Source organism: Saccopteryx bilineata, chromosome 1 (genome assembly GCF_036850765.1).
Source record: "Saccopteryx bilineata isolate mSacBil1 chromosome 1, mSacBil1_pri_phased_curated, whole genome shotgun sequence".
In the NCBI taxonomy this organism is placed as follows: domain Eukaryota; kingdom Metazoa; phylum Chordata; class Mammalia; order Chiroptera; family Emballonuridae; genus Saccopteryx; species Saccopteryx bilineata.
Genome location: NC_089490.1, coordinates 109,485,058 through 109,512,763, shown reverse-complemented (window position 1 = coordinate 109,512,763; position 27,706 = coordinate 109,485,058). Strand labels below are relative to the sequence as shown.

The following is a 27,706-nucleotide window of genomic DNA, read 5'->3' as shown; positions in this document are numbered from 1 at the left end:
TATTTCAGAATGCTTTGGACAGAAACGCCAGTACTCACGGCATTGATTCCAGAGAGCTGCTGAGCGAGCTGCAGCATGATGGAGATCAGGATGGGCTGCTGGTAGCTCCGGACCCTGAAGAGCTCCAGCACAGTGACTTGCTTCTCTTGGGCCACCCTAGCACTCTCATCTTTCATCTCCTGGAGCTCCTGAGTCACGTCCTGGGTGCCCCACAATCGCTGGAGGACTGGTGAAGAGAACAAAGAGGAAAGGAGACAGATAAGGCGCTGTGCCACATCCATTTTTCTCATAAGACAGCTGGGGAGAAGCCACCGGAGATGAGCGCTGGACATGAGCTAATCAATCAGCATCCATGTCTTATCTTCTCATCTCCTTCTTTAGGAGTTACAAGTCCCTGATTTAGTAATCAGAAAACTCCTCACTTGGGTCTGAGGAGCAGGGAAAAGAGATGACAAAAAATAGATCCATCCAATATCATTATCCTAAAATAATCCAGAATCCTACAATTTCTGTAAGTGAAACTGTGAAGGATACTCACTCTTCTTAGCCTTGTCTTCTTCCTTTCTGATAATGAGCAAGAATCTAGGGCTTTCTGGGCAAAATAAAAGGGCTATGCATTGTAGGATAGCTGGAAGGATGGGGAAGCCCAACAGCACAGGCCAAAGATCATCAGTCCCTAAGATGACGTCCAGACCAAAGACCTAGAAACCAGAAAAAGATAATACTATAAACCTCATATTTTATAGGCCACATATTGATTAAAAACAAACATAAAAGTTCAAAAAATTATTCATTCTTTTATCACAGGAAAAGATAAATGCTTTTTCTTTCTTTCTTTTCTCTACCCTGCTTGCTTCTTCAGCTGTCTGTGAGCTATAATAATAATACCTGAAACATATATAGTTGAATATGCCAAATGTGCTTTTGAGTACATTATGTTAACTTTTTTTTTTTTTTTTTTAGTGAGAGAGACAGAGAGAGGGACAGATAGGGACAGACAGGCAGGAAGGGAGAGAGATGAGAAGTATCAATTCTTCATTGCGGCTCCTTAGTTGTTCACTGATTGCTTTCTCATGTGCTTTGATGGGGGGGGGGACTACAGTAGAGCGAGTAACCCCTTGCTCAAGCCAGTGACCTTGGGCTTAAGCCAGCAACCTTAGGCTTCAAGCCTGTGACCTTTGGGCTCAAGCCAGAGACCATAGGGTCATGTCTATGATCCCACACTCAAGTCAGTGACCCCGTGGCTCAAGCCGATGAGCCCAAGCTCAAGCCTGAGACCTTGGGGTTTCGATTCTGGGTCCTCTGCATCCCAGTCCGATGCTCTATCCACTGTGCCATCACCTGGTCAAACTTTATGTTAACCTTTTTAATGGCCCTTGACACTAAGACTCATAACACTCCTTAAATTTAAGTTCCAAATAAGTACCTGGGATACCAGAATCCCAATGACGATGGCCAACTGGTGGAGAGTGCCAAAGGCCCCCCGCAGGGCAGTAGGAGATACCTCTCCAATGTATACAGGCACAAAACCTGTGCTGAGTCCGCAGAAGAGGCCAATAACCAACCGGCCCAGGATCAGCATTACAACGGACTCCACTAATTTGCACAATCCCATAAGGCCGCCACCGAGGATAGCCAACAGATTGACAATAAGCATTGAATTGCACCTGAAAGTTTAAGCAAAGGTAAGGCAAGTTAGAAAAACAATTCTGGTCTTTCCCCTTCTTTCCTTATTATACTGTTCCCCAAGCCCAAGCTCATAAATCTCTTTTGATTTAACTTTTCTACTTTTAGTGTGTGTGTGTGTGTGTGTGTGTGTGACAGAGACAGGTAGAGAGGGACAGATAGAGACAGACAGGAAAGGAGAGAGATGAGAAGCATCAATTCTTCATTGCAGCTACTTAGTCTCTTTAGTTGTCATATGTGCCTTGACGGGGGGGGGGGGCCGGGGGGGAGCATGGGACTACAGCCGAGCCAGTGACCCCTTGCTCAAGCCAGCGACCAGGGGGTCATGTCTATGATCCCATGCTCAAGCCAATGACCCCAACCCTGAGCTCAAGCAGGAGACCTCAGTGTTTCAGACCTGGGTCCTCTGCATCCCAGTCCAGTGCTCTATCCACTGTGCTACTGCCTGGTGAGGCCAAAAAGGAGAATCTTAAACAAGTTATCTAAGTGACTTTTAGGCATGTAGAGGTATGAGAACCATTGATACTGGTTATCTCAACTAGAAATGTTCTGGGATACAAAGTGGAAAAGTTAGGCCTGACCAGGGAGCGGATCAGTGGATAGAGCATCAGACTGGGATGCAGTGGACCCAGGTTTAAAACTGGCTTGAGCACAAGCTCATCTGGCTTGAGCACAGTCTCACCAGCTTGAGCAAGGGGTTGCTGGCTTGAGCGTGGGATCATAGGCATGACCCCATGGTAGCTGTCTAGAGCCCAAAGTCGTTGGCTTGAGCAAGGGGTCACTCACTCTGCTGTAGCCTCCTAGTCAGGACACATATGGGAGAGCAATCAATGAGCAACTAAGGTGCTATAATGAAGACTTGATGCTTCTCATCTCTCTCCCTTCCTGTCTGTCTGTCCCTCTCTCTGTCTCTCCGTCTCTGCCGCAAAAAAAAAGATTCGCCTCTTTTAAGTTATAGTTATAGCCCAGCATTTTAGAAAGCAGTTTATTTTTTAATTGAATTCATTGGGGTGACATTGGTAAATAAAATTATATGGGTTTCAAGTGTACAATTCTATAATACATTATCTGTATACTGTGGTGTGTATTTAGCATCCCAAATTCAGTCTCCTTCTACATATTAGCTGTTTATCCCTCTTTTACCCTTCTCTGACTCCCCCCACCTTCCTTTCCCTCTGGCAATCACCATGCTATTGTCTGTGTCTGTTTATTGATTTACTTTTTTTTTTTTCATTTTTGGTATTTTTTTGAAGTGAGAAGCAGGGAGGCAGAGACAGACTCCCACATGTACCCTACTGGGATCCACCTGGCAAGCCCACCAGGGGGCGATGCTTTGCCCATCTGGGGCATTGCTCCGTTGCAACCGGAGCCATTCTCGCACCTGAGGTGGAGGCCATGGAGCCATCCTCAGCATGTGGGCCAACTTTGCTCCAGTGGAGCCTTGGCTGCAGGAGGGGAAGAGAGAGATAGAGAGGAAGGAGAGGGGGAGGGGTGGAGAAGCAGATGGGTGCTTCTCCTGTGTGCCTTGACCTGGAATCGAACCCGGAACATTCACACACTGGCCTGACGCTCTACCACTGAGCAATCCAGCCAGGGCAGTTGATTTACTTTTTTGCTTAATCCTTTCTCCTTTTTCACCCTAGCCCCCCAAAACCCTTCCCCTCTGACAACTAACAGGCCATTCAATATCTGTAAAATCTATTTCTATTTTGTTCATTAGATTTCACATATGGGTGAAATCATATGGTACCTAGTCTTTCTTTGCCTGACTTATTTCATTTAGCATAAAGCTCTCCAGGTCCACCTATGCTATTGCAAAGGGTAAGATTTTTTTTTAATTTATTTATTAAATTTAATGCAGTGACATTAATAAATCAGGGTACATATGTTGAAAGAAAACATCTCTAGATTTTGACATTTGATTGTGCTGTGTACCCCTCTCCCAAAGTTAAATTGTCTTCTGTCACCTTCTATCTGGTTTTCTTGTGCCCCTCCCCTCCCCCAACCCCTCTCTCCTTCTTTGCCCCATCCCCCCTCCCCCCACCCTCCACCCCTGTTGCCATCACATTCTTGTTCATGTCTCTGAGTCTCATTTTTATGTCCCTTCTATGTATGGATTCATATAGTTCTTAGTTTTTTTCTGATTTACTTATTTCACTCCATATAATGTTATCAAGGTCCATCCATGCTATTGTAAATGATCCGATGTCATCATTTCTTATGGCTGAGTAGTATTCCATAGTAAATATGTACCAAAGCTTTTTAATCCACTCGTCCTCTGACGGACACTTGGGCTGTTTCCAGATCTTTGCTATTGTGAACAATGCTGCCACAAACATGGGGGTGCAATTCTCCTTTTGGAGCCATTCTATGGTGTCCTGGGGGTATATTCCTAAAAGTGGGATAGCTGGGTCAAAAGGCAGTTCGATTTTCAGTTTTTTGAGGAATCTCCATACTGTTTTCCACAGTGGTTGCACCAGTCTGCATTCCCACCAGCAGTGCAGGAGGGTTCCCGCAAAGGGTAAGATTTTAGCAAGCACTTTAGGCCAGTAATTCTCAAAGCAGTCCATTTATAAACATATTTGACTAGAAATTTTCTAGGAATAAATATTGTCCTACCTAGCCCTGGTCAGGTAGCTCAGTTGGTTAGAGTGCCATCCTGATATGCTAAGGTTGCAGGTTCAATACCCAGTTAGGGTACACGCATGCAAGAATCAACCAATGATGGTATGAATAAGTGGAACAGCAAATCAAAAGTTTCTCTCTTGCTCTTTCCCTTCCTCCCCCTCTTTTAAAAAAAATAGCCTGACCTGTGTGGTAACACAGTGGATAAAGCATTGACGTGGCATACTGAGGTCACCAGTTTGAATCCCCAGGCTTGCCCGGTCAAGGCACACAGGAGAAGCAGCAACTACGAGTTGATGATCCCACCCCTCCCCACTTCTCACTCTCTGCCTCTCCTCTCTAAAAATCAATAAATAAAATATTAAAATAAAATTGTCCTACCTCATCCCAGATTTATTAAATCATTAGGTGGGGTGGGGCTGAACAATTCCTATTCTAAAAAGTCCTGTAGCCACTGTGGGAAGCAGTATGGAGCTTCCTCAGAAAAATTAAACACAGAACTGCCTTTTGACACAGTGATTACACTTTTGGGAATATAGTCTAAGAATCCCAGCCCTGGCTGGTTGGCTCAGCAGTAGAGCATCAGCCTGGCGTGTGGAAGTCTTGTATTTGATTCCTGGTCAGTACACACAGGAGAAGCGACCATTCACCACCCCTCCCCCTCCTTTTTCTCTTCTCCTCCTGCAGCCATGACTTGAATGGTTCGAGAAAGTTGGCCCCAGGTGCTGAGGATGGTTCCAAGGCCTCGTCTCAGGCACTAAAACAGCTCAGTTTCTGGGCACCGGAGCAATGGCCCAAGATGGGCAGAGCATCAGCCCATAGGGGGCTGGCCAGTGGATCTGGTCCAGGTACATGTGGGACTCTGTCTCTCTGCCTCCCCACCTCTCACTTAATTAAAAAAAAATCCCAAAACACTAATTTGAAAGAATATATGCACCTTCATGTTTTTGCAACATTATTTACAATAGACAGGATCTGGAAAGAGCCCAAGTGCCCATCAGTGGATGAATATATAAAAAAGCTGTGGTACATTTAGACAATGGACTGCTATGTGGCTGTAAGAAAAAAAAAAGGATTGCCTTTTGCAACAACATGAATGGAGCTGGAGATTATATGCTAAGAGAAATAAGCTAGTCAGAGAAAGGTAAATACCATATACTCTCACTTATATGTGGAATCTAATAAACAAAATAGAAACAGATGCATGGACACATGGAACAGACTGACAGCTGTTGAATGAGGGGATGAGGGATAAAAGAAGGTAGAGGGATTAGCTAAAAACATACATAACACATAAATGCAGATAACAGTGTTATGATAGAAAGGGTGGGAATAGGTGGAGATGGGCAAAAGGGGGGAGATGGGGATGAAAAGAAACTTTGCTTGTGGTGGTAGGTGTGCTATACAGTGTGTAGACAATGTTTTATTGCGTTGTACACTTGAAACTTGAATGATTTTGCAAACCAATGTCATCCCAATAAATTCAATTAATAAAAAGAAAATAAAAATACATAAATTTAGTGTTGCCAAATAAGTAAATAAATGAAATCATGTAATATAAATTCTTAGTTTTTCTAATGTCTTGGTCAACTACTACTGTTTGGTTTTTTTATTCAGTCAGAGGAGGGGAGGCAGAGAGACAGACTGCTGCATGCACCTCAACCAGGATCCACCTGGCAAACCCACTAGGGATGTTGCTCAGTTGTTCAGCAACTGAGCTCTTCTTAGTACTTGAGGCAGAGGCCTTGGAGCCATCTTCAGCGCCCAGGGTCAACTCACTCCAATTGAGCCATGACTACAGGAGGGGAAGAGAGAGAGAGAGAGAGAGAGAGAGAGAGAGCACGCGCATGCACGCGCAAGAGGGGGAGAGGTGGAGAAGCAGATGGGCACTTCTCCTGTGTGCCTTGTCTGGGAATTGAATCTGGACATCTACATGCCGGGTGACACTCTACCACAGAGCCAACCGGCCAGGGCCAACTATTATTTATAGTTCTTTTTTTCATTCTTTGTTTTTTTGTTTGTTTGTTTGTTTTTGTGACAGAGTCAGAGACAGAGAGAGGGACAGATAGGAAGGGAGAGAGACAAGAAGTATCAATTCTTTGTTGCAGCACCTTAGTTGTTCATTGATTGCTTTCTCATTGTGCCTTGACCAGGGGGCTACAGCAGACCTAGTGACCCCTTGCTCAAGCCAGTGACCTTGAGCTCAAGCTGGTGATCCTTGCTCAAACGAGATGAGCCCACGCTCAAGCCGGCAATCTTGGGGTTTCAAACCTGGGTCCTCTGTGTCCCAGTCTGATGCTCTATCCACTGTGCCACCACCTGGTCAGGCTCATTCTTCTTTATTTTTAAGCACTCGGCCACTTGCAATCTTGTGACTTGTAAAGTTCACTTAAGGAGGAATTTTAAAATTCTTGAAAATATAAAGTAGTATTTAGTTTGGGGAAAATAAATAGAAAGCCCTCCAGGTGATTTAATATAAGCTAAATTTTGAGAACTATTGCCCTAAGCACTTCTGACATATATAGCTGGTCCATGAGCACACTCAAGAAATAATTTTGGACAAATGCTTCTTACTGCATTTAGTTATTTATAATGTAGTTGTTTAAACAGATCACCAACATACTCATGATGATAGATTATTTAAGATAAGTTTTTCTACATCACAAAAACAAATTCATGCAAAATGCAGTTTCAGCTCTCCTTTTCCAAACTAGACTGTGGTGATGTCATTAACAATTAGTATTGATAACTAGCATCAAATAACAAATTATTGCATTTATGCTCTAAAAACATGGCAGAGCCACTGAAACAGTTGATAGAAGACTAAAATAAAAGATTAACAGTGAAAAATTACTAAAACTGTTGGGAAGAACCAGCACTCTGAGACTTCCATGGTGATTCTTTTTTATTTATTTATTTATTTATTTATTTATTTATTCATTTTAGAGAGGAGAGGGAGAGACAAAGAAAGAGAGGAGAGGGGAGGAGCTGGAAGCATCAACTCCCATATGTGCCTTGACCAGGCAAGCCCAGGGTTTTGAACCAGCGACCTCAGCATTTCCAGGTCGACGCTTTATCCACTGCGCCACCATAGGTCAGGCTCCATGGTGATTCTTGACTGAGGTGGCCTACTGGAATTACTTGGGAGCTGTGTGTGTGTGTGAGAGAGAGAGAGAGAGAGAAAGAGACAGAGACACAGAGAGAGGGACAGATAGGGACAGACAGGAAAGGAGAGAGGTGAAAAGCATCAATTTTTTGTTGTAGCACCTTAGTTGTTCATTGATTACCTTCTCATTATGTGCCTTGTCTGGGGGGCTCTAGCAGAGTGAGTGACCCCTTGCTCAAACTAGTAGCCTGAGCTCAAGCCAGCGAGCTTGGGCTTCAAGCAAGCGACCTTTGGGCTCAAGCCAGCAACCATGGGGTCATGTCTGTGATCCTATGCTCAAACTAGCAACCCTGCACTCAAGTTGGTGAGTCTGTGCTCAAGCCAGTGACCTTGGGGTTTCGAATCTAGGTCCTCTGCGTCCCAGACCGACAATCTATCCAGTGCCACCACCTGGTCAGGCAGTTGGGGAGCTTTGAAAAATACTGATACACAGGTCCTGGGTCTGGCACTGGGACTTACAAAAAGCTCCCAAGGAGATACTAAATGTGCAGCTACAGTAGAGACCCTTTAAAGAGAAAATCTATCCCTCATTCTCAATTTTACCTTTCTCTTCATTCTTTTCTTTGTTTCCCCCTTCCTCTACTGGTTCTTTGGATAATAAAATGATAGCAAGAAGCCATGTTAGTCCTGGGAAACCCACATTAAAACTTTAATGATTTTAGTAGAAAAAACTTTAATGCCTTAAAAATCAAAACCAAAACCAAAATCAAAATCAAACATTATCATATATGTTGCTTTCATTTTTAAGAAAAGTTGAATTCCATTTACGTTTCTAGAACATCCAATTAGCTGGTTCCTTCACGAGTCATTAATGAAAGTATTCTACCCTCTAAAGTATTTATTTTATTAAACCGACACAGAGTGAGAAGATACAGGTTTCATTTTTCAGGAAAAAAAGAAATTTCAGCTTAGTTATTTGGCCATTATTCACATGCCAAAGACTAAGGATTATAAAATATTTCTTCTCTATCCTGCTGTGTAAAATAATGAAAGCATTGTAAATAAAGTATATTTCTGGGAAACTCTATGGTAAACTTTACTAGAAACTGAATTAGCTTAACCTGGACGGCAAAGGCCAATCATTCATAAGGCCCAGCTCTTGCTGACCGAGTGGAAGCTATGCAAGGCAGGAGAGCCCCAAGCAAGTCTAGTCATATTCAGTGTCAGCTGGACTGTTTTCCTTGATGAGAATTTGAGGTCCTCTCATTCAAATGCACCAACATCATCCCATCCTAATTCTCAATACCTGTCCTCAGTGCAACCAGAATAGCCCCCATTCTTTGCCCAGTTTCTGGTCAATACCTGCCAAAGCGGTTGAGAAACAGTCCAACAGAAAAGGATCCAATCATACCACCAACGGTGAAGATGGCCACAGACAAGGACCAGAGGGTCGTTAGTAACATCTCAGAAGGAAGGTCTTCTAAGCTCTTCTCCATAGTGTAATTGATAAAGTCATTTATGATCTGCAAATTAAAATGGTTGGTGGGAAGGCAGACTGTTACAGTTGGATAAGAAGAGACAAATACTGGAGGTCTTCCCTTCCTAAGAGAACAGCAACTAGATGGGGATAGAAGAGAGAACATGTTGGAGTTAATGTGGTGCTGAAAAGAACAATTTTTTATTTGTCCCAAAAATCTCAGTATGTAGCACTGATATTGAGTACCCCAGCCTTCTTCTAAGAGTCTTCTCCTTTCTTTGTAACTAACCCCTAAGGGATAATAAAAGAAGCTTATCACCATAGGATGAGAGAAAGAAAGGGTACAGTGCGGGATGTAAGAAGCAACTGAGTTTTGTTTTAATGATTCAAGTAGACTTCCCTGCCAATATGATTCTCTCTCTTTAGCCTTAGCCAAACTAGATACAAAGTTTGTCTGACATTCTTAATTCTTGAAACTCTAAAGGAATCATTTCCCTATTCCAAATTTTAACTCTAGTTGCCTGGTACTCACCGCTTCAGGGGCATTGATGACTCCAATGTTGTAGCCAAACTGGAAAGAGCCTATTACAGCAGTGGTTATGGCAAAGATCAGAGATGTGGTGACCTGGGAGGGAGAAGAGGAACAGTGTTTAAAACTTTTTTGTTCTGTTTTTATTGGTTTGTTTTACAATTTTAATTATTGATTGATTTTTTTTTTTGGGGGGGAACAAGGATCTGCTGCTCCATTGATTTTGGCATCCTTTGGTTTCTTGTATGTGCCCTGAGATTAAACCCGCAGCCTTGGCCTATAGGGACCATGCTCCAAACAACTGAGCTATCTGGCCAGGACAGTCTATAAAACTCCTGATAATTGTCTCTTATTAATTAATTAAGGAGATGTATTAGGATAACTGTGGCCTATAAGTGGCATGAAAAGAACAAAAACTTAATGAGCTTTAGGTAATGAATTGGAAACACAAAAGAACAGATTATCTGGACATATATGGACAAGCATATAGAATAAACTTGTGAAAAGAAGCAAGAACTTTTGGGAAAGAAAAAGTTAAGGGGAACTAGGTTAGTCAATTTGGAATATGAAAAACTGCCCCAGGTAAAGGCAAACAGAATTGCGCTGGGAATGAAAGAACTTGGGAGGACACAGTGGACTTAGAATTCCTAAGGACAGATTATTTTGGAAACAGCTGGATCCCGTGCAGTCTCACTGGTACCCTGGATTCCACAGAAGCCCCAGAGCTGGAAGTATGGTGGTGTCTTTACCAAGTAGCTCTTTTATCTCTCTGCATCATGTAATCTACCAATTGTGTCAGGCCCCATTTGAAATTCTTACAGTTTAGGCCCTGGCCGGTTGGCTCAGTGGTAGAGTGTCGGCCTGGCGTGCAGGAGTCCTGGGTTCGATTCCTGGCCAGAGCACACAGGAGAGGTGCCCATCTGCTTCTCCACCCCTCCCCCTCTCCTTCCTCTCTGTCTCTCTCTTCCCCTCCTGTAGTCAGGGCTCCATTGGAGCAAAGTTTGCCCCGGCGCTGAGGATGGCTCTATGGTCTCTGCCTCAGGCGCTAGAATGGCTCTGGATGCAACAGAGCATCGCCCAGATGGGCAGAGCATCACCCCCTGGTGGGCATGCCGGGTGGATCCCGGTCGGGCGCATGCGAGAGTCTGTCTGACTGCCTCCGGTTTCCAACTTCAGAAAAAAAAAAAAAAAAAGAAAAGAAATTCTTACAATTTACTTAATACTGTACACTATGCCCCACCCAGCAGGGAGAGAGCACAAATTCACTCTCAATCTAATTGATATTAGATTATTACACAGGAGATATTTCTTGGAGGAAGGGGACAGAAATAAACCAAGTCATCTCTCAGCTTGCCAGGAATAATTCAAGTGGCTGTTATCTTAGGTTTCTATCTCAAATTAGCTCAATATTTATGCCTGAGGACATCTACATCCATCCTCCATCCTCCATTTCCCCACCCCAACCCCATTACCAACACCACCATTCTTTAAACTCCTCTCTCCAGTCAGAAAACTGGCAGGCTGAGAATTTTAGTTCCCCAAATTAACCTTGCCTCCTAGGCAACTAGGTATAAGGATCCTGGAGGACCTGGCCAGTGCATAGCTCTTCCTGTTTGATTTTTTTCCCTTCAGTAAAAACCTTTTTCCCCCTTATCGTACTATCTTTGAGGGCCTTTTCCTCTTCCTTCCCATTTTTTCATTTCTCCTCCTATCTTCTTTTATTTTCAAATAAGTTTACCTTAGTGAAAATGCCTTTCTCCCTACAAATACTGCATACAGAATACACAATGGTATTATTATATCATGCACTCACAATCATAACCACAGTAGAAAGGACAACTGAAAATCTCTCCTCAGTATGCAAGAAATCCCATAGGTCATAGAACAGACAGCTGGACACCTGGCCCCCATACCAACCTCAGATCTTCTCAGGGTCTAATGCTTCCAGAGAAATCCTCATATTGAGCCTGGACCTGCACTTGTAATCAACATAACTGAGCAGCCCCTGATCCCCTGTATACGCGACAGGCTCTTCCTCAGTGGAGAATAATTATGTAAAATAAACCTGAGAAACACACACAACTTCTCCTGGTGACCTTCTTTAAGACAGGAAGGTGATGGAACTGGAATAAGTCCTTTGTAGCCTATGACAGTCAAAGCGAACTGTAGCGCTGCAGGCTGGAAAGGCCTGAAGGTGGCTTTGGGCGACTTGGAATAGCTTAAAACACAGCCGTCACCATAATAGATTGCCTGGCAGAGTGTATTCCCAAGAAACAAAAATTACTGGTAACTGGATCATTTTTACCTTCTGGGTCCCCATGGCTCTAATTTAATTCTTTTTGAATCTTCAAGAAGAAAGATCTAGAAGTGGGATGCCAGAGACACCTCTTCTAGGCAACAAAATATGCAGTACGTCCTTACCTGGTAGCAAGTTTTCCTTCAGGTGCTCAGAAACTTACACATCTCACACTCATCGTCATTGGCAAAGAGTGCAACTGGGCACCTACTTATAACCCCTGCAGAGTGGAACCAGGGTGGAGCTGAGCCCCCAGCCCTTCCCCTGAACCACCCCAAATAATCTCGTGACCTGTTGGAATTCTGTTAACATCAAATTCAGACCCCACCTTAGGTAACAAGTCCCTCCCTGACCTCCTTTTAAAACTACATTCTTCTCCCAACCCACTGCTTTTTTGAGCTTGTTCCTCCTTCCCTTTTTCTTTTTTAAGTGAGAGGCAGAGAGGAAGGGAGGTAGACAGACTCCCACATCCGCCTGGACCAGGATCCACCTGGCAAGCCCCCTGTAGGGCGAAACTCTGCCCATCTGAGTCCACTGATCTGTTGCTCAGAAACAGAGCTATTTCAGCAACTGAGGTGAAGCCTGGAGTCATCCTCAACTTCCAGGGCCAACTTGCTTGAACCATTTGAGTCATGGCTTGCAGGAGAGGACTAGAGAAGGGCATTAGGGGGAGGAGTGATGAAGCAGATGGTCGCTTCTCCTGTGTGCTCTGACTGAGAATTGAACCCAGGACTTCCACATGTCGAGCCAATGCTCTACCACTGAGCCAACTGGCCAGAGCCTCCTTCCCTTTTCTAAAACAGCTACAGCCTTTTAGTTTCACAGATAAAATGCTTCCAGAAAAGCCTGGGGGGGGGGAGAATTCACTTTATTTTTTGCTCTTACATCTGCTCAGAATTGAATCAGTCTATAAGGAGGTGAGAATAATGCTATCTACATAAGGCCAAGTCATATGAATGCTGCGATCTGAGAGTTAAGGTTGTTTGAAGGATTTTAAGCAGAATCAATGAGCCTATGAATTTATCAGCTGTTTTTTGATTGTCAACTTGGTCTACAATCTTGAAGGGAAGGGGAAGACAATCTGGGAGAAAAAAAGGGAGACACAAACTGGGCCAATAGGTGGCCTTGTTATCCTCTCATTGGTATAATTGCTTCAGGTAGGAAGGAAACCTGAACATCAAGAAGGCAGACCAACTTCCTTAAACTGCAAGAAGGAGAGAATCAACTACCTATGGGGTAGCATCCAAGCTTGTTAGTATCGCGTCTGCCCAACACCCATTCTGACTTCTACCCTTTCTGCAAGCTTGGCCTCTAATCTCAGATTTAGAGCATCCAGAGATGGGACAATGATCAAATTTAGTTAAACAGGTATTTGCTGAGCACACACTATGTATCAGCTACCTCCAAGGAGGTGGGAATTCATCAGTATACAGGGGGTTCTCGGGTTATGACACAGTTCCATTTCTACTACAGTGACGTAACCCAAATTCTGGTGTAAGTCTAAACACACCCTAGCCCAAGTCACTTACCTATGCTAACACAATTGTAAAATCATAATCTAGAACAGAAAAACACAACTAAGCTACCGAAAAAAGAAAAGGACATAAAGAAACTGTACTGTACACTGTACTGCATATTCTTCTGCGGCGCACAACCAAACTGGTCCACCCACGTAGTCTGTAAATTCAGTGCTAATGGCGTAACCTGAAGCACTCATGTCTCAAATTTTTTAAGCTTTTATGAGAGTAAATGTTAACTCAAAATGTTGTATATTGAGCCCTGGCCGGTTGGCTCAGTGGTAGAGCGTCGGCCTGGCGTGCAGGAGTCCCGGGTTTGATTCCCGGCCAGGGCACACAGGAGAAGCGCCCATCTGCTTCTCCACCCCTCCCCCTCTCCTTCCTCTCTGTCTCTCTCTTCCCCTCCCGCAGCCAAGGCTCCATTGGACAAAGTTGGCCTGGGTGCTGAGGATGGCTCTGTGGCCTCTGCCTCAGGTGCTACAGTGGCTCTGGTCGCAACAGAGCAATGCCCCGGATGGGCAGAGCATCGCCCCCTGGTGGGCATGCCAGGTGGATCCCTGTCGGAAACATGCGGGAGTCTGTCTGACTGCCTCCCCGTTTCTGGCTTTGGAAAAATACAAAAAAAAAAAAAGTTGTATATTGACACTGTAGTAACCTGAGGACTCCTGGTATAGAACAAACAAATTCCTGGCCTTTGAGGAATTTATAGCATTTCCCTTCTTCCACTTAAGGAAAGGGGAAAAAAGTCCAAGTGATTCTGACATGACTGAAAAGAATCATCATTACCTTATTAATTATGGACTGTGAATTCTTTTTTTTTTTTTTAGCGAGACAGAGAGAGGGACAGATAGGGACAGACAGGAAGAGGGAGAGATGAGAAGCACCAATTCTTTGTTGCAGCTTCTTTGTCTCCTTAGTTGCTCATTGATTGCTTTCTCTTATGTGCCATGATGGGTGGGGGGGAGGGGGTAGAGCTGAGCCAGTGACCCTTGCTCAAGCCAGCAACCTTGAGCTTCAAGCCAGTGACCTTTGGGCTCGAATCAGTGACCATGGGATCATATCTACAAACCCGTGCTCAAGCCAGCGACCTTGGGGTTTCCAACCTGGGTCCTCTGTGTTCCTGGTCAATGCTCTATCCACTGTGCCACCTCCTGATCAGGCTGGACTATGAATTTTTCTTAAAGAAAAGTGTGAGATAAATATCCCATTACTAAGCTATATAAGAAAATCGAACAGATCAGTAGAAAAAACAGGTAAGAAAAATGTGGAGAGGAAGATGAAGGATAACAAAAAGAGAGAGAAGCAGCTCCATTGTGGGAGTTAACAAAGCAAAACAAACAAGTTGTGGTTAAAGAGGTGGGTGAGAGAGAGATAACATCAGGGATTTGAGGGAGGTAAATATCCCTGGTCAAATTCCTAGCGCCCATTAATTTGTGGTCCAGCAATCCCTTAAGTATGCGGGAAGAGGGTGTGGGTTGAGAGACGTTCAGTAAATGAACACAATCTTCCTAAGTAAAGCAAAGGAAGTGTATATTCCAGTGGAGTTTTTATGGAGAGATTTGAGTTCTAACTCAAACTACTGGACCTGAAACAAACCAAATTATATTTTCTGATTTCTCTAAATAAGAATATTTTCTGGCCCTGGCCGGTTGGCTCAGCGGTGGAGCATCGGCCTGGCGTGCGGGGGTCCCGGGTTCGATTCCTGGCCAGGGCACATAGGAGGCGCCCATTTGCTTCTCCACCCCCACCCCCTTCTTCCTCTCTGTCTCTCCCCCTCCCGCAGCCAGGGCTCCATTGGAGCTGGGATGGCCGGGCGCTGGGGATGGCTCCTTGGCCTCTGCCCCAGGCGCTGGAGTGGCTCTGGTCCCGGTAGGGCGACGACGCCCTGGGGAAGGGGGGGCAGGGGCGGAGCATCGCCCCCTGGTGGGCGTGCGGGGGGTGGATCCCCGTGCGCATGCAGGAGTCTGTCTGACTGTCTCTCCCCGTTTCCAGCTTCAGAAAAGAAAAAAAAAAAGAATATTTTCTAAAGCTGAGAGAACTGAGGACAAGCTAAACGCGATGTCCAAGGAAATCTCCCCTGAAGGCACACCTCCCTTCCCTATCCCATCCTGTCTTCCAGGAAACACTGAGTCTAGAGGCCTCTTTAGGTACCACAGCAACTGAATTAGCAGCCAAAGGACAAAGAATATCTTGTTTGGCAGCGCAGTCTAATAGAAATACAATTCGAGACACTTACATAATATTACATTTTCTAGTAGTCACATTAAAATATTTTAAAGAGGCCTGACCTGTGGTGGCGCAGTGGATAAAGCGTCGACCTGGAAATGCTGAGGTCGCCGGTTCAAAACCCTGGGCTTGCCTGGTCAAGGCACATATGGGAGTTGATGCTTCCAGCTCCTCCCCCTTCTCTCTCTCTGTCTTTCCTCTCTCTCTCTCTCTCTCTCTCTCTCTCTCTCTGTCTCTCCCTCTCCTCTCTAAAATGAATAAATAAATAAAAAATAAATTAAAAAAAAAAATATTTTAAAGAGCCTGACCAGGCAGTGGCACAGTGGATAGAGCATTGGAGTGGGACACGGAGAACCCAAGTTCGAAACCTGGAGGTTGCCAGTTTGAGCGAGGGCTCATCTGGTTTGAGCAAGGCTCACCAGCTTGAACCCAAGGTCACTGGCTTGAGCAAGGGGTTCCTCAGTCTGCTGAAGGCCCGCAGTCAAGGCACATATGAGAAAGCAATCAATGAACAACTAAGGTGCTGCAATGAAGAATTGATGCTTCTCGTCTCCTCCCTTTCTGTCTGTCCATTTCTGTCTCTGCCTCTGTCACAAAAAAATAATTTTTTTAAAGAGAAATTAATTTTAATATTTTACTTGACCTAATATATTCAAAAAAATACTTTAGTGTGTAATCAATATAAAAATTACGCTAGTTCATTTTTTCCTGCCAAGTCTTCAAAATTCAGTGTACAGTATATTTTACATTTATAACACATCTCCAGTTTAGTCTCTAAGCTTTCTACACTCAAAGTAAAATGTGTTCTATCAAAACAATAAAGTTGTGGTTAATGGGAAAATATTTTTTATTTCAATTTTAAAATAATTAAAATTAACAATTCACGTCCTTAGTTGTACTGGCCATGTATAAGTACTCAATAATTACGTGAGGTTCATGACTGGATCTTACAACTAGCAGTAAGACAATCAGGATGCCCTTAGCAGTAAGACAATCAGGATGCTCTCTTTCCTCTAGTCTTTTCTTCAATCTTAAAAAAAAAAATACTGATTGATTTTAGAGAGAGAGGAAAGCAGAGAGAGAGACAGACAGAAACATGGAGCTGTTTCTGTATATGTCCTGACTGGGTATCAAACTCACAACCTTTGCGCACTGGGATGATGTTTTAACCAACCAGCTGCCTGACCAAGGCTCAACATTCTTTTTTATCTTTGTTTTTACTGTATGTATTATATGTCTCATACTGATTCTTGGCTCTAAGTCACTTTGTCTTTCTTTCTCCCTCTCCCTCTCCCTAGCTTTATAATAAAGATTCTTTAATGTTTTCAAGAACAGATGGCACCAGCTTGACCAGGCAGTGGCGCAATTGATCGAGTGTCGGCTTGAGACGCAGAGGACTCAGGTTCAAAACTCCGAGGTCACTGGCTTGAGCGCAGGCTCACCTGGTAGAGCATGGGGTCGCTGGCTTGCGCATGGAAACATAGACATAATCCCTGGGTTGCTGGCTTGAGCCCAAGGTTGCTAGCTTGAGCAAGGGCTCAGCTTTAGTCCTTCAGTCAAGGCACATATGAGAAAGCAATCAATGAACTAAGGAGTTGCAACGAAGAACTCATGCTTCTCATCTCTTTCCCTCCTGTCTGTCCCTCTCTCTGTCTCTATCTTGCTTAAAAAAAAAAAAAAAAGAGGAATAAAAGTGGATCTGTTGTACCCTTTTCACTTCCTCAGAGCAGGCTCCAAGGTAATTCAGGACACAATGTTTGCCCCCGTAATTATTATCCCAGTATTTATTGGAAGAATAAACAAAATAATAGTGAAGGCCCAGGATTATAACTGTCCCAAAATAAGTTGTGTAAAACCGCTATGACATCTGTAGAATATTTTTTCTTGGTAAAAAGCAGACAAGGTTAAAGGGAGAGAGAGATCTGAAACCTGTTTTCTCTGGAGAAACTCAGTCTAAGAAAACTACCTTTAAAAAAGCTGGCTAGGAATTTTTAATAGAAAGACTACTTTTTTAACAATATATATTTGAAAGGTTACAATCGGAATTCAACTGAGATCTCAAGAATCTAAAACTGTGCTAAACATACTGAGACAAAGCCTTGTTAAACAAGCGGGATGAGGCTTTTGAAGATGGCAGTGGAGTAGGCGGACGCACAGACGCCCAGCTCTCAACACCAAACTGGAATACAAATCAATTTAGGAAAAATCAGCATGAAAAACCAACACTGAACTGCAAGAACAGCTCTCAAAAACCAAGGAGCAAAGAGGAAGCCACAATAATCCTGGAATATACCCCAAGGACACCACAGAACGGCTCGAAAAGGAGAAATGCACCCGCATGTTTGTGGCAGCATTGTTCACAATAGCGAAGATCTGGAAACAGCCCAAGTGTCCGTCAGAGGACGAGTGGATTAAAAAGCTTTGGTACATATATACTATGGAATACTACTCAGCCATAAGAAATGATGACATCGGATCATTTACAATAACATGGATGGACCTTGATAACATTACACGGAGTGAAATAAGTAAATCAGAAAAAAAAAAAACTAAGATGAATCCATACATAGAAGGGACATAAAAATGAGACTCAGAGACACGAACAAGAATGTGATGGCAACAGGGGTGGGAGGTTGGGGGAGGGGGGAGGGGGTGAAGAAGGAGAGAGGGGTTAGGGGAGGGGAGGGGCACAAGAAAACCAGATAGAAGGTGACAGAAGACAATTTAACTTTGGGGGAGGGGTATACAGTACAATCAAATGTCAAAATAATGTAGAGATATTTTCTCTCAACATATGTACCCTGATTTATCAATGTCACTGCATTAAATTTAATAAAAAAAAAAAAAAAAAAACAAGCGGGATGAGAGAAAGTCCTCTTAAGTAAGTGGGAGCTAATTATCTGATGCTCAGAAACCAGTTCAGTACAGAGTTCAGTACAGAGGGGTCCAAGCTAGGCAATCCTCACCGTGGACAACAGATAATACTTGCTCAATACAACTGTTTGATGATGTGTTTGGTGGAGACTGGTTGGTTGACTGGGGTCTTCGGTGCACTTTGAAAGTACGACCCACTAGATTCCAAGATCCACTCATGAGTCACAGCTCTGGTGATAGATCTAGGGGAAGTATGTTAGAGTAGGCCAGCAATGTAAAAGTCCTAAAATATGTAGCCTGTGTAATTTAATTCCTGGGAGATGTTCTTCCATTTTTACTGAAAACAAAAGAGGAGGAAATGTGATAGGTAAATTTCAAAATGGAATAAGCTGGGAAAGAAAGTTATGAAATTCCTATCTAAGTGTAATGTTGGGTTGAATGGACTAATGGTCTGAAATCTCTTTGATCCAAATATAGGTATCTGCCAATGTAAATCCTTTTTTTCTTTCTTTTTAAAAACTCTTTTTGCTACAGAGACGAGAGAGAGAGGGACAGGTAGGGACAGACAGACAGGAAGGGAGATGAGAAAAATCAACTCTTTGTTGGGGCACCTTAGTTGTTCATTGATTGCTTTCTCATATGTGCTTTGACCCTGGGGCTACAGCAGAGTGAATGACCACTTGCTCAAGCCAGCAACCTTGGGCTCAAGCCAGTGACCTTTGGGCTCAAGTCAGCGACCATGAGGTCATCTCTATGATCTCATGCCCAAGCCTGTGACCCTGTGCTTAAGCTGGCGAGTTTGCGCTCAAGCTGGTGACCTCGGGGTTTGGAACCTGGGTCTTCTGCATCCCAGTCCAACACTCTATCCACTGCACCACTGCCTGGTCAGGCTAGTTTTCACTTTTCTATTGTCTCTCTTACAAATCTCTTTCATATTTACTTGTAAAAACTAATCCCATCATTTAAGGGAAAATTAAAATTCTTACAGCCAAAGAAAATTCACTTGAAGATTATATCTGCCTTATAATATGCCATTCTATCTTGAATTTTAGATATTTAGGCTGGAACTCTGGATGCATGATCTGGTTTGGTTGTTTTTGTCTGACACAGAACAGAGTAGTGTTCTAATACATGTTAGTTGAATGAATATAGCAAGGTTGCAAGATACAAGGTTAATATACAAAAGTTAACCATGTTCCTATATAACAGCAATAAAAACATGAAACTTAAAATTAAAAACACAATACCACTTATATTAGCCTCCAAAAAAGGAAATGTTTAGGTACAAATGTAACAAAATATATACAAGATCTATATGAGGAAAACTACAAAACTGATGAATGAAATAAAAGAGCCAAATATTTGGAGAGGTAGTTCATGTTCACTGGTAGGAAGGCTCAATATTAACATGTCAGGTCTTCCTAACTTGATTTGTAGATTCGACGCAATCCCAATTGACATCCCAGGAAATTATTTTTTATTCTAAAGTTTACATAGAAAAGTAAAAGACCCAGAAGTCCAAAAAATATTGAAGAGCAAAGTTGGAGGACTGACACTACTTTAAGACTTACTATAAAGTGTCAGTAATCAAAACATTGTGGTTTTGGTGAATGAATAGACAAATAGATCAATGGAACACAATAGAGAACTCAGAAAGGCCATTACGAATATAGTCTATAGATTTTTTTTTTTGAGAAAGAGAGACAGGAAGGGAGATGAGAGGCATCAAGTCATAGTTGCATCATTACATCACGTTAGTTGTTTGCTGATTGCTTCTCATACCTGCCTTGACAGGGGGTGAGGGTTGGGCAACTTTAGCTGAGCCAGTGATCCCTTGCTCAAATCAGAGACCTTGGGTTTCAAGCCAGAAATTATGGGATAATTTCAAGATCTCACACTCAAGCCAGCAACCCCACACTCAAGCCAGCAACCTCAGGGTTTCGAACCTGAGACTTCAGCATCCCAGGCCAACACTCTATCCTCTGTGCCGCTGCTTGGTCAGGGTTTCTAAAATAGCCTTAATTGTCATGTAAAGGTATCATTTTAAAAAATGTGTTGACTTTTTAGATTTTCCAAAGGAAGTATCTTTTGCATTTTGGAAAATGTGCTAATGAAGAACAATTGTACCTCCCAAGCTTCCCCCCAGCTCTGCTTCCCATGGTATAGACTGCTAAAAAGTTCAGGAAAGGCCCGACTTGTGGTGGTGCAGTGGATAAAGCGTCGACCTGGAATGCTGAGGTCACCAGTTCAAAACCCTGGGCTTGCCTGGTCAAGGCACATATGGGAGTTGATGCTTCCTGCTCCTCCCCCTGTTCTTTCTCTCTACCCTCTCTCTCTAATAAAAATGAATAAATAAAATCTAAAAAAGTAAATAAATAAAAAATTTAAAAAAAAAGTTCAGGAAAAAAAATCAGGCAATCTGAGAGGCCAGTTATTCAAAATACCAGTGAATTCTCAAAGAACAAGCTTAAAGTCTTTCTCAATGTGATTGTGTTGGCAAACCTTTACTTCAAGTGATAGTCATCTAGCTACCAGTTGATGCTTATCCCATCCCTCTCTCATTCCAAAAGCTCATATATTACTTAATACCTTTTTGTGGATCTTCATCACAATGCTTTGTAAGTTATGACTCACACTCTAGACTCTGTAAGAATAGTTATTGTGCACAATTATGTATTACTTGATACTATTTTTCATACTTATAGACCATAGCTCTTTTCAAGGAGATTTCCTCAAGACCACTTATGTACAGTTTAAATGAGGCCTGTGTACAATTACAATAATGAACATGGCTATTTTGTCATTATCCTTCTTGATAATATTAAGGCACAGAACACCACAAATGGCAAATACTAATTATAACTGAATAGAAGTGTGGGGATGTAGAGTCTATTGACTGCAATAATAGTCTCTTCCACCACCATTTATGTATGTCACATATTATCAAGACAATAAAATTTAGGGGGGTTATAGGCATTGTGATTATTAACATGACCATGACAAAACAATTTGATTTCAATCTGACATACATTCTTAATACTCACATGCTGTTTGTTGCTCTCCATCTCTCTTCTACATTAAGAATTGACTCTCCCTCCAATTCCTCTTCAATGTACTGCTGTGTATAAACTGTGTCTATTTTCTCTACTTAAGCTCCTTAAGAGGCTGTAACTTAGTCCCCTAATCAATGAGCACACCAATAATACTTGTGGAAGAAGGTAAAACCGCATATAATTCTAACGTTGTCTCAGATGAACTCAATTCTGGGGTCCTCAGCAAAGCTCTTCCCACTTGTTCAGTAGTCAGTGCAAAGAATTTTATCAAGTTAAGGGTTCTGAGGAAAGAAAAGGGAAAGAGCTGAATATGTTGAAAACAGAGAACCTCTATATATTTTTTTATTTTAATTGATATTTTTTGAGAGAGAGGGTGAGGAACATTGATTTGTTGTTCCACTTATTTAAACATTCATTGGTTGCTTCTTGTATGTATGTGCCCTGACTGGGGACTGAACCTGCAACCTTGGATAGGTTGATGGTCTGACCAACTGAGCTAATTGGCCAGGGCATAACCTCTATGTTATGAGGTTCTGTCACCAACTAGCATAGTCTACCTATTAGCAAAATAAGCAGGGACTGGATTAGGTACCTGCTGTTATAATATTCTGTGATTTAATGTGGCTTATTCTGCCATATAAAATTTAAACTATTTGAAATAAGCCATCACCTCATAGCTTTACCTTAGGCAATACTGCTTCAGTGAGCTGCAGTGAAGTGGGAAATCATGATTCTCAGTAATCAGTTATCACATCTGAATCTGTTTCCTCTACCAGCTCTCCTGGCTTGGAGAAATAGTTTTGAGGATCAGCTGTTTATTGAAACACTAGTATTATAACCTGAGTTTATTTGCAGAAGAATTAGGACAGATCATTCCTTTGATTATTCCACAGCCTCCTTATCACCTTTCCTTTCCCACTATAACCTTAGCATTTCCAGTTCCGTCTCCTTTCCTTTGCTACTTCTTTTCTTCCAGGTCATCCTCATTTATGAAAAATACCAACCAGAAAAAAACAAAAACAAAAAACCCACATCTCTTTTAATTCAAATAAGTCTACCTTTCTTAAAAAGTGAGACACTACTTAGTTATTTGTAAAATTAACTCTGAGAAACTCTTCATGAAAACCAATAGAAATTCTAAATTTAGTCAACATATTAAAGGAGGACAAAATTAAGAACAATATTTTGCCAAAAGCACTTTGGTTACTCCCCTTCTCTCACACTTCAGTAATAAAGAAACGAATGAATTTAGCAATGAATGAATGAATGAATGAATGATTCCTAACTTTCTAAGAAAATTCCAATTTTCATCTTGCAAAAACCTACAAAGCCAGTTTCATATGCACAGCGATTGCACTCCGGGTAGTCACCTCTCAAGGCCAGCAGAGTCCCTCTCCCTGGATCCAGTCCCTCTCCCTGGACGACTCTACGGCTCCCCGCTTCCTTCACGTCCCGTCGGGAGGCTCTTCCTCAGGGGGGGTCTTCTCAGACCCACCCCTTCTCCTCTCCCCAGTTTAATTGACTATTGAATAGTATCTCCTTCTTAAGATTTACCACTGTCGGGCGTTTTATTATATATCGACGTACTTACTTGGCTGCTCCTTCCTTAGTGAGCCTCAGGAAAGCCACTGTCCACCTCGGTCCTGGTGGGGCCCCGGCTCCTAGACCCAGGCTTGGGACCCCGACGGTGCTCAGGAAACACGGACACCCTGCGGCTACCGGCCGGCTTCTCTGCAGCCGCAGGGCCCGTGCCCCTTGGCCCGCCCGACACTCGGTCACCACACACGTCTGCCCGCACCTGGCTTGGAGGATCGTCCCGCCACCTGCCAGCCGCAGGGACGAGGGACAGCGCGGCTCCCCGACCACCCGGACCCGCCGACTACGGTTGGGCCCTCCGACTCCGCTCAACCGCCCACCTCCGAGGCCACCCACACCTCTCGGCTGGTTCCAGGCCGCTGCGCGCGGCAGTGACAGTAACCGCGCCGCTGCGCTCCAGCCGACCGGCTCAGCAGCCGTTGGGGCGGCCGTTGGGGCCCCGCGCGGCACCGCGCCGCCGGCTCCCTCCGCCCGCGCCCCTGCGGTCCGAGCGCGTGGCGGCTCGCGAGGCCCCGCCCCCGCAGCCCCCCCCCCCCCCCCCCCCCCCCCCCCCCGGCTTCCCCGCGCTTCAGCCGTCTGACTCCGCCTTCTGTTCCATCTGCCGCCCCCAATGGGGTCTTAAGACCGAAAGAGCGGGGGTGGGGCGGGGGACCCTTTACCGGAAACCAGTGCTGGGCCCCACCATGCTTAACGTCGCTGATAAGAGGGTGTTGGCATTTCCACTTTAAGATACCGGGCTCTATGCACCCCTAGCGGGCTTGCCAGGTGGGTCCCCTCGGGGCGCCTGCGGGGCGCTGTCTCTGTCTCCCCTCCTCTCACTGAATAATAATAATAATAATAATAATAATAAACCCATAGGAAAAGATACCCAGCTCCCTCACCGCCTTCCCTGAGTTAGTGTGCTCCCAGATATCGCTGCCAGTGGGCTAGAATCGGGCTGAGAGGGCCTAGGGCAATTACTGGTAGCTTTTTTTGGACCCAGTAGCTCTTTTGTGATGAAAATCCCAAAGCCTTTCTTGTCACTTCCTTGAAGCGCTTTTTTATAGAGTTTTAGGGTGCTGTCCAGGGGAGAAGAGGACCCCCAGAGACAGAACTCAGGTGCTTTAAGGGATTGTTTTCCTCTGAACCTAATTTTTAGGAGCCTCACCGTGAAAGTCTGGCCTTTAGTAAAGGGTTGAGTAGATAGTGACAAGGTTTTTTTAAAAAAAGTCTACATTGCCTTTCTGAAAAGAGAATATCCCAGTGAACAATACATGAAGAGGTGTGCAGCTGAATTGGTCAACAGGAAACTCCAAATCAAAACCATAGGAGTCTGTCTGCACACCCACCAGGAGGGACAGAATGAAGGAGGAGGAGCAGAGAGAGAACAATAAACACAAGAGGGGACACGGAGCATCCCAAACTCTCATACACTGTTAATGGGAGTGTAAACTGATAAATTGGTGCTATCACTTTGAAAAACTATTTAGCAATATTTCTTAAAACAGAAGATATGCTTACCCTATAATCCAACAATTCCATTCCCAGGTATATACTCAACAGAAATGTATACACATAATAAATTTAAACAGGAAACAGTCTAAATGTTCATTAAGAGAAGAACAGATATCCTGACCAGGCAGTGAGTGGTGCAGTGGTTAGAGCGTGGGCTAGGAATGCTGAGGACCCAGGTTTCAAACCCTGAGGTCTCTGGCTTGAGCAACAGATCACTGGCTCACCTGCCCCCCCCCCCCCCATCAAGGCACATATGAGAAAACAATCAATGAACGACTAAGGTGCTGCAACAGAGAACTCATGCTTCTCATCTCTCTCTCTTCCTGTCTGTCTGTCCCTCTCTCTCTCTCTTAAAAAAAAAGAGAGAGAAGAACGGATAAATATATTGTGATGTATTCACACAATGGATATAATACAGCAAGAGTGAATATAGTATAGCGACATGCAACTATAAGGATGAATTTCACAAAACTGAGTGAAAGAAACCAGGTGTAAAAAAGAATATATTGAATGATTCCATTTTTATAAAGGTCAAACACAGGCAAAACTAATCTACGGTGTCAATCAAGATTGTGGTTATGAAACAACCAAAAAGCCCATCAATAGATGACTGGATAAAGAAGATGCGGCACATATACACTATGGAATACTACTCAGCCATAAGAAATGATGACATCGGAACATTTACAGCAAAATGGTGGGATCTTGATAACATGATACGAAGCGAAATAAGTAAATCAGAAAAAACCAGGAACTGTATTATTCCATACGTAGGTGGGACATAATACTGAAACTAAGAGACATTGACAAGAGTGTGGTGGTTACGGGGGGGAGGGGGGAATGGGAGAGGGATAGGGGGTGGGGAGGGGCACAAAGAAAACAAGATAGAAGGTGACAGAGGACAATCTAACTTTGGGTGGTGGGTATGCAACATAATTGAACGACAAGATAACCTGGACTTGTTATCTTTGAATATATGTATCCTGATTTATTGATGTCACCCCATTAAAAAAATAAAATTAAAAAAAAAAAAAAGATTGTGGTTACATTTTTGGGTGCTGTGACTATGAAGGGACCTTAGAGTTTCTGTGGTATGTTCTGTGAGTTGGCCTGAGTATTTTCAGCGCTGTAAAAACAATTATCCAACTGAACATTTTTCTATATATCTTTTTACTTTAAGCAGTTTTTAAGGGGATAAAAACGCCTAAAGTATTGGCCCTGGCCGGTTGGCTCAGCAGTAGAGCGTCGGCCTGGCGTGCGGGGACCCGGGTTCGATTCCCGGCCAGGGCACATAGGAGAAGCGCCCATTTGCTTCTCCACCCCCCCCCTCCTTCCTCTCTGTCTCTCTCTTCCCCTCTTGCAGCAAGGCTCCATTGGAGCAAAGATGGCCCAGGCGCTGGGGATGGCTCCTTGGCCTCTGCCCCAGGCGCTAGAGTGGCTCTGGTCCCGGCAGAGTGACGCCCCGGAGGGGCAGAGCATCGCCCCCTGGTGGGCAGAGCGTCGCCCCTGGTGGGCGTGCCGGGTGGATCCCGGTCGGGCGCATGCGGGAGCCTGTCTGACTGTCTCTCCCCGTTTCCAGCTTCAGAAAAATACAAAAAAAAAAAAAAAGCCTAAAGTATTAATTTCTCTGAGTTCCCTAATATTCAACATATATTCATTTTAGAGTACGATATATAAGGCACTGGTAGGCATTATGGAGGTTTGGAAAGATGTTTCTGCTTCCAGGAGATTGAGGAGGTGGCACAAACAAAAAGGTCATTGTTTGGAAATAGTCTTTGATACTATGCTAATTGTTAGGGAAGTTCAAAATAATTTGGAAGAAAGGGAAAAGAATATGCATCTAGGAAGTTTCCGAGAAGGAATCATATTTATTTCTTTATTTTAGAAGGGATCATAAGGTCATCATAATTACTTATGGGCAAGGATATAGGGATAGTCAACTGTCTTAGCTTCCCAGGACTGAGGGTATTTTTCAAGATCTTATTTATTTTATTATTATTATTATTTTTTTTTTAATGAGAGTGGGAGAGAGACAGAGACAGACAATAAGGGAGAGAGATGAAAAATATCAACTCACAGTTGCATCATTTTCGTTGTTCATTCATTGCTTTCTCATATGTGCCTTGACTGGGGACTCCAGCCACGCCAGTGACTCCTTGCTCAAGCCAGTGACCCCGCACTCAAGCTGGTGAGCCTGTGCTTAAGCCGGCAACTTTAGGGTTTTGAACTTGGGTCCTCAGAATCCCAGACCAACATTCTATCCACTGCACCACTGTCTGGTCAGGCAAAGATCTTATTTACTGATTTTAGAGAAAGGAGTGGAGAGAGAGAGAGGGAGCGAGAGCATAGTTGCTTCACCTTAGCTATTCATTGATTGCTTCTCACATTTGCCTTGAACAGGCAAGCCCTGGGTTTCAAATGGGTGACCTCAGTGTTCCAGGTCAATGCTCTATCCATTGCGCTGGCAGGTGAATATACTATAATTTATTATTCAGTCTAACATTTATGAACCTATGGGTCCTTTTCTTTCTTTCTTTCTTTCTTTCTTTCTTTCTTTCTTTCTTTCTTCTCTCTTTCTTTCTTTCTTTTTTTTTTTGCTGTTACAAATAGTAGTGCTTGAACACTCTTGTCTCCTGAAGCACATGTGAAAGAATTCTTTTTTTGTTTGTGACAGAGACAGATATATATATATATATATATATATATATATATATATATATATAGAGAGAGAGAGAGAGAGAGAGAGAGATAGGGACAGACAGACAGGAAGGGAGAGAGATGAGAAGCATCAATTCTTTGTTGCAGCACCTTAGTTGTTAATTGATTTCTTTCTCATATGTGCCTTTACGGGAAGGATACAGCAGACCGAGTCACCCCTTGTTCAAGCCAGTGACTTTGGGCTTAAACTGGTGAGCCTTGCTCAATCCAGATGAGCCCACACTCAAGTCAGTGACCTTGGAGTTTTGAACCTGGGTCCTCCGCATCTCAGTCTGAAGCTGTATCCACTGCTTTATCCACCTGGTCAGGCTAGAATTCTTAATGCATATAACTAGTGATGAAATTGATGGATTTTACTGGTTTAATTTTTTATAAAGAGACAATATGAATGTATTGCTTGTATAATTAAATTTCAATTTAGAAAAAGAAAAGAAAAACAAAGAAAGAAAATGAGATGGTTTTATATAGCAAAAGGGTAGGAAATAGTCTCTGTGAGACAGGTAAGCAAA

At 43.4% G+C, this 27,706-nt stretch overlaps 1 protein-coding gene across 1 annotated transcript in view; it reads right to left on the bottom strand.

Annotated features, from left to right (window-relative positions):
* Positions 1-23,451, bottom strand: part of LOC136327222 (solute carrier family 2, facilitated glucose transporter member 3-like) — a 30,285-nt gene extending 6,834 nt beyond the window's left edge. The window contains exons 1-7 of the mRNA XM_066264203.1: positions 22,981-23,451; positions 21,381-21,670; positions 9,427-9,519; positions 8,780-8,940; positions 1,427-1,667; positions 539-701; positions 39-226 (exon numbers count right to left, since the gene is read on the bottom strand). Of these exons, the coding sequence (XP_066120300.1) occupies positions 39-226; positions 539-701; positions 1,427-1,667; positions 8,780-8,940; positions 9,427-9,519; positions 21,381-21,401 (867 nt within the window). The 5' untranslated portion in view covers positions 21,402-21,670; positions 22,981-23,451. The remainder of the gene's footprint in view (positions 1-38; positions 227-538; positions 702-1,426; positions 1,668-8,779; positions 8,941-9,426; positions 9,520-21,380; positions 21,671-22,980) is intronic.
* Positions 23,452-27,706: the final 4,255 nt, after the last annotated feature.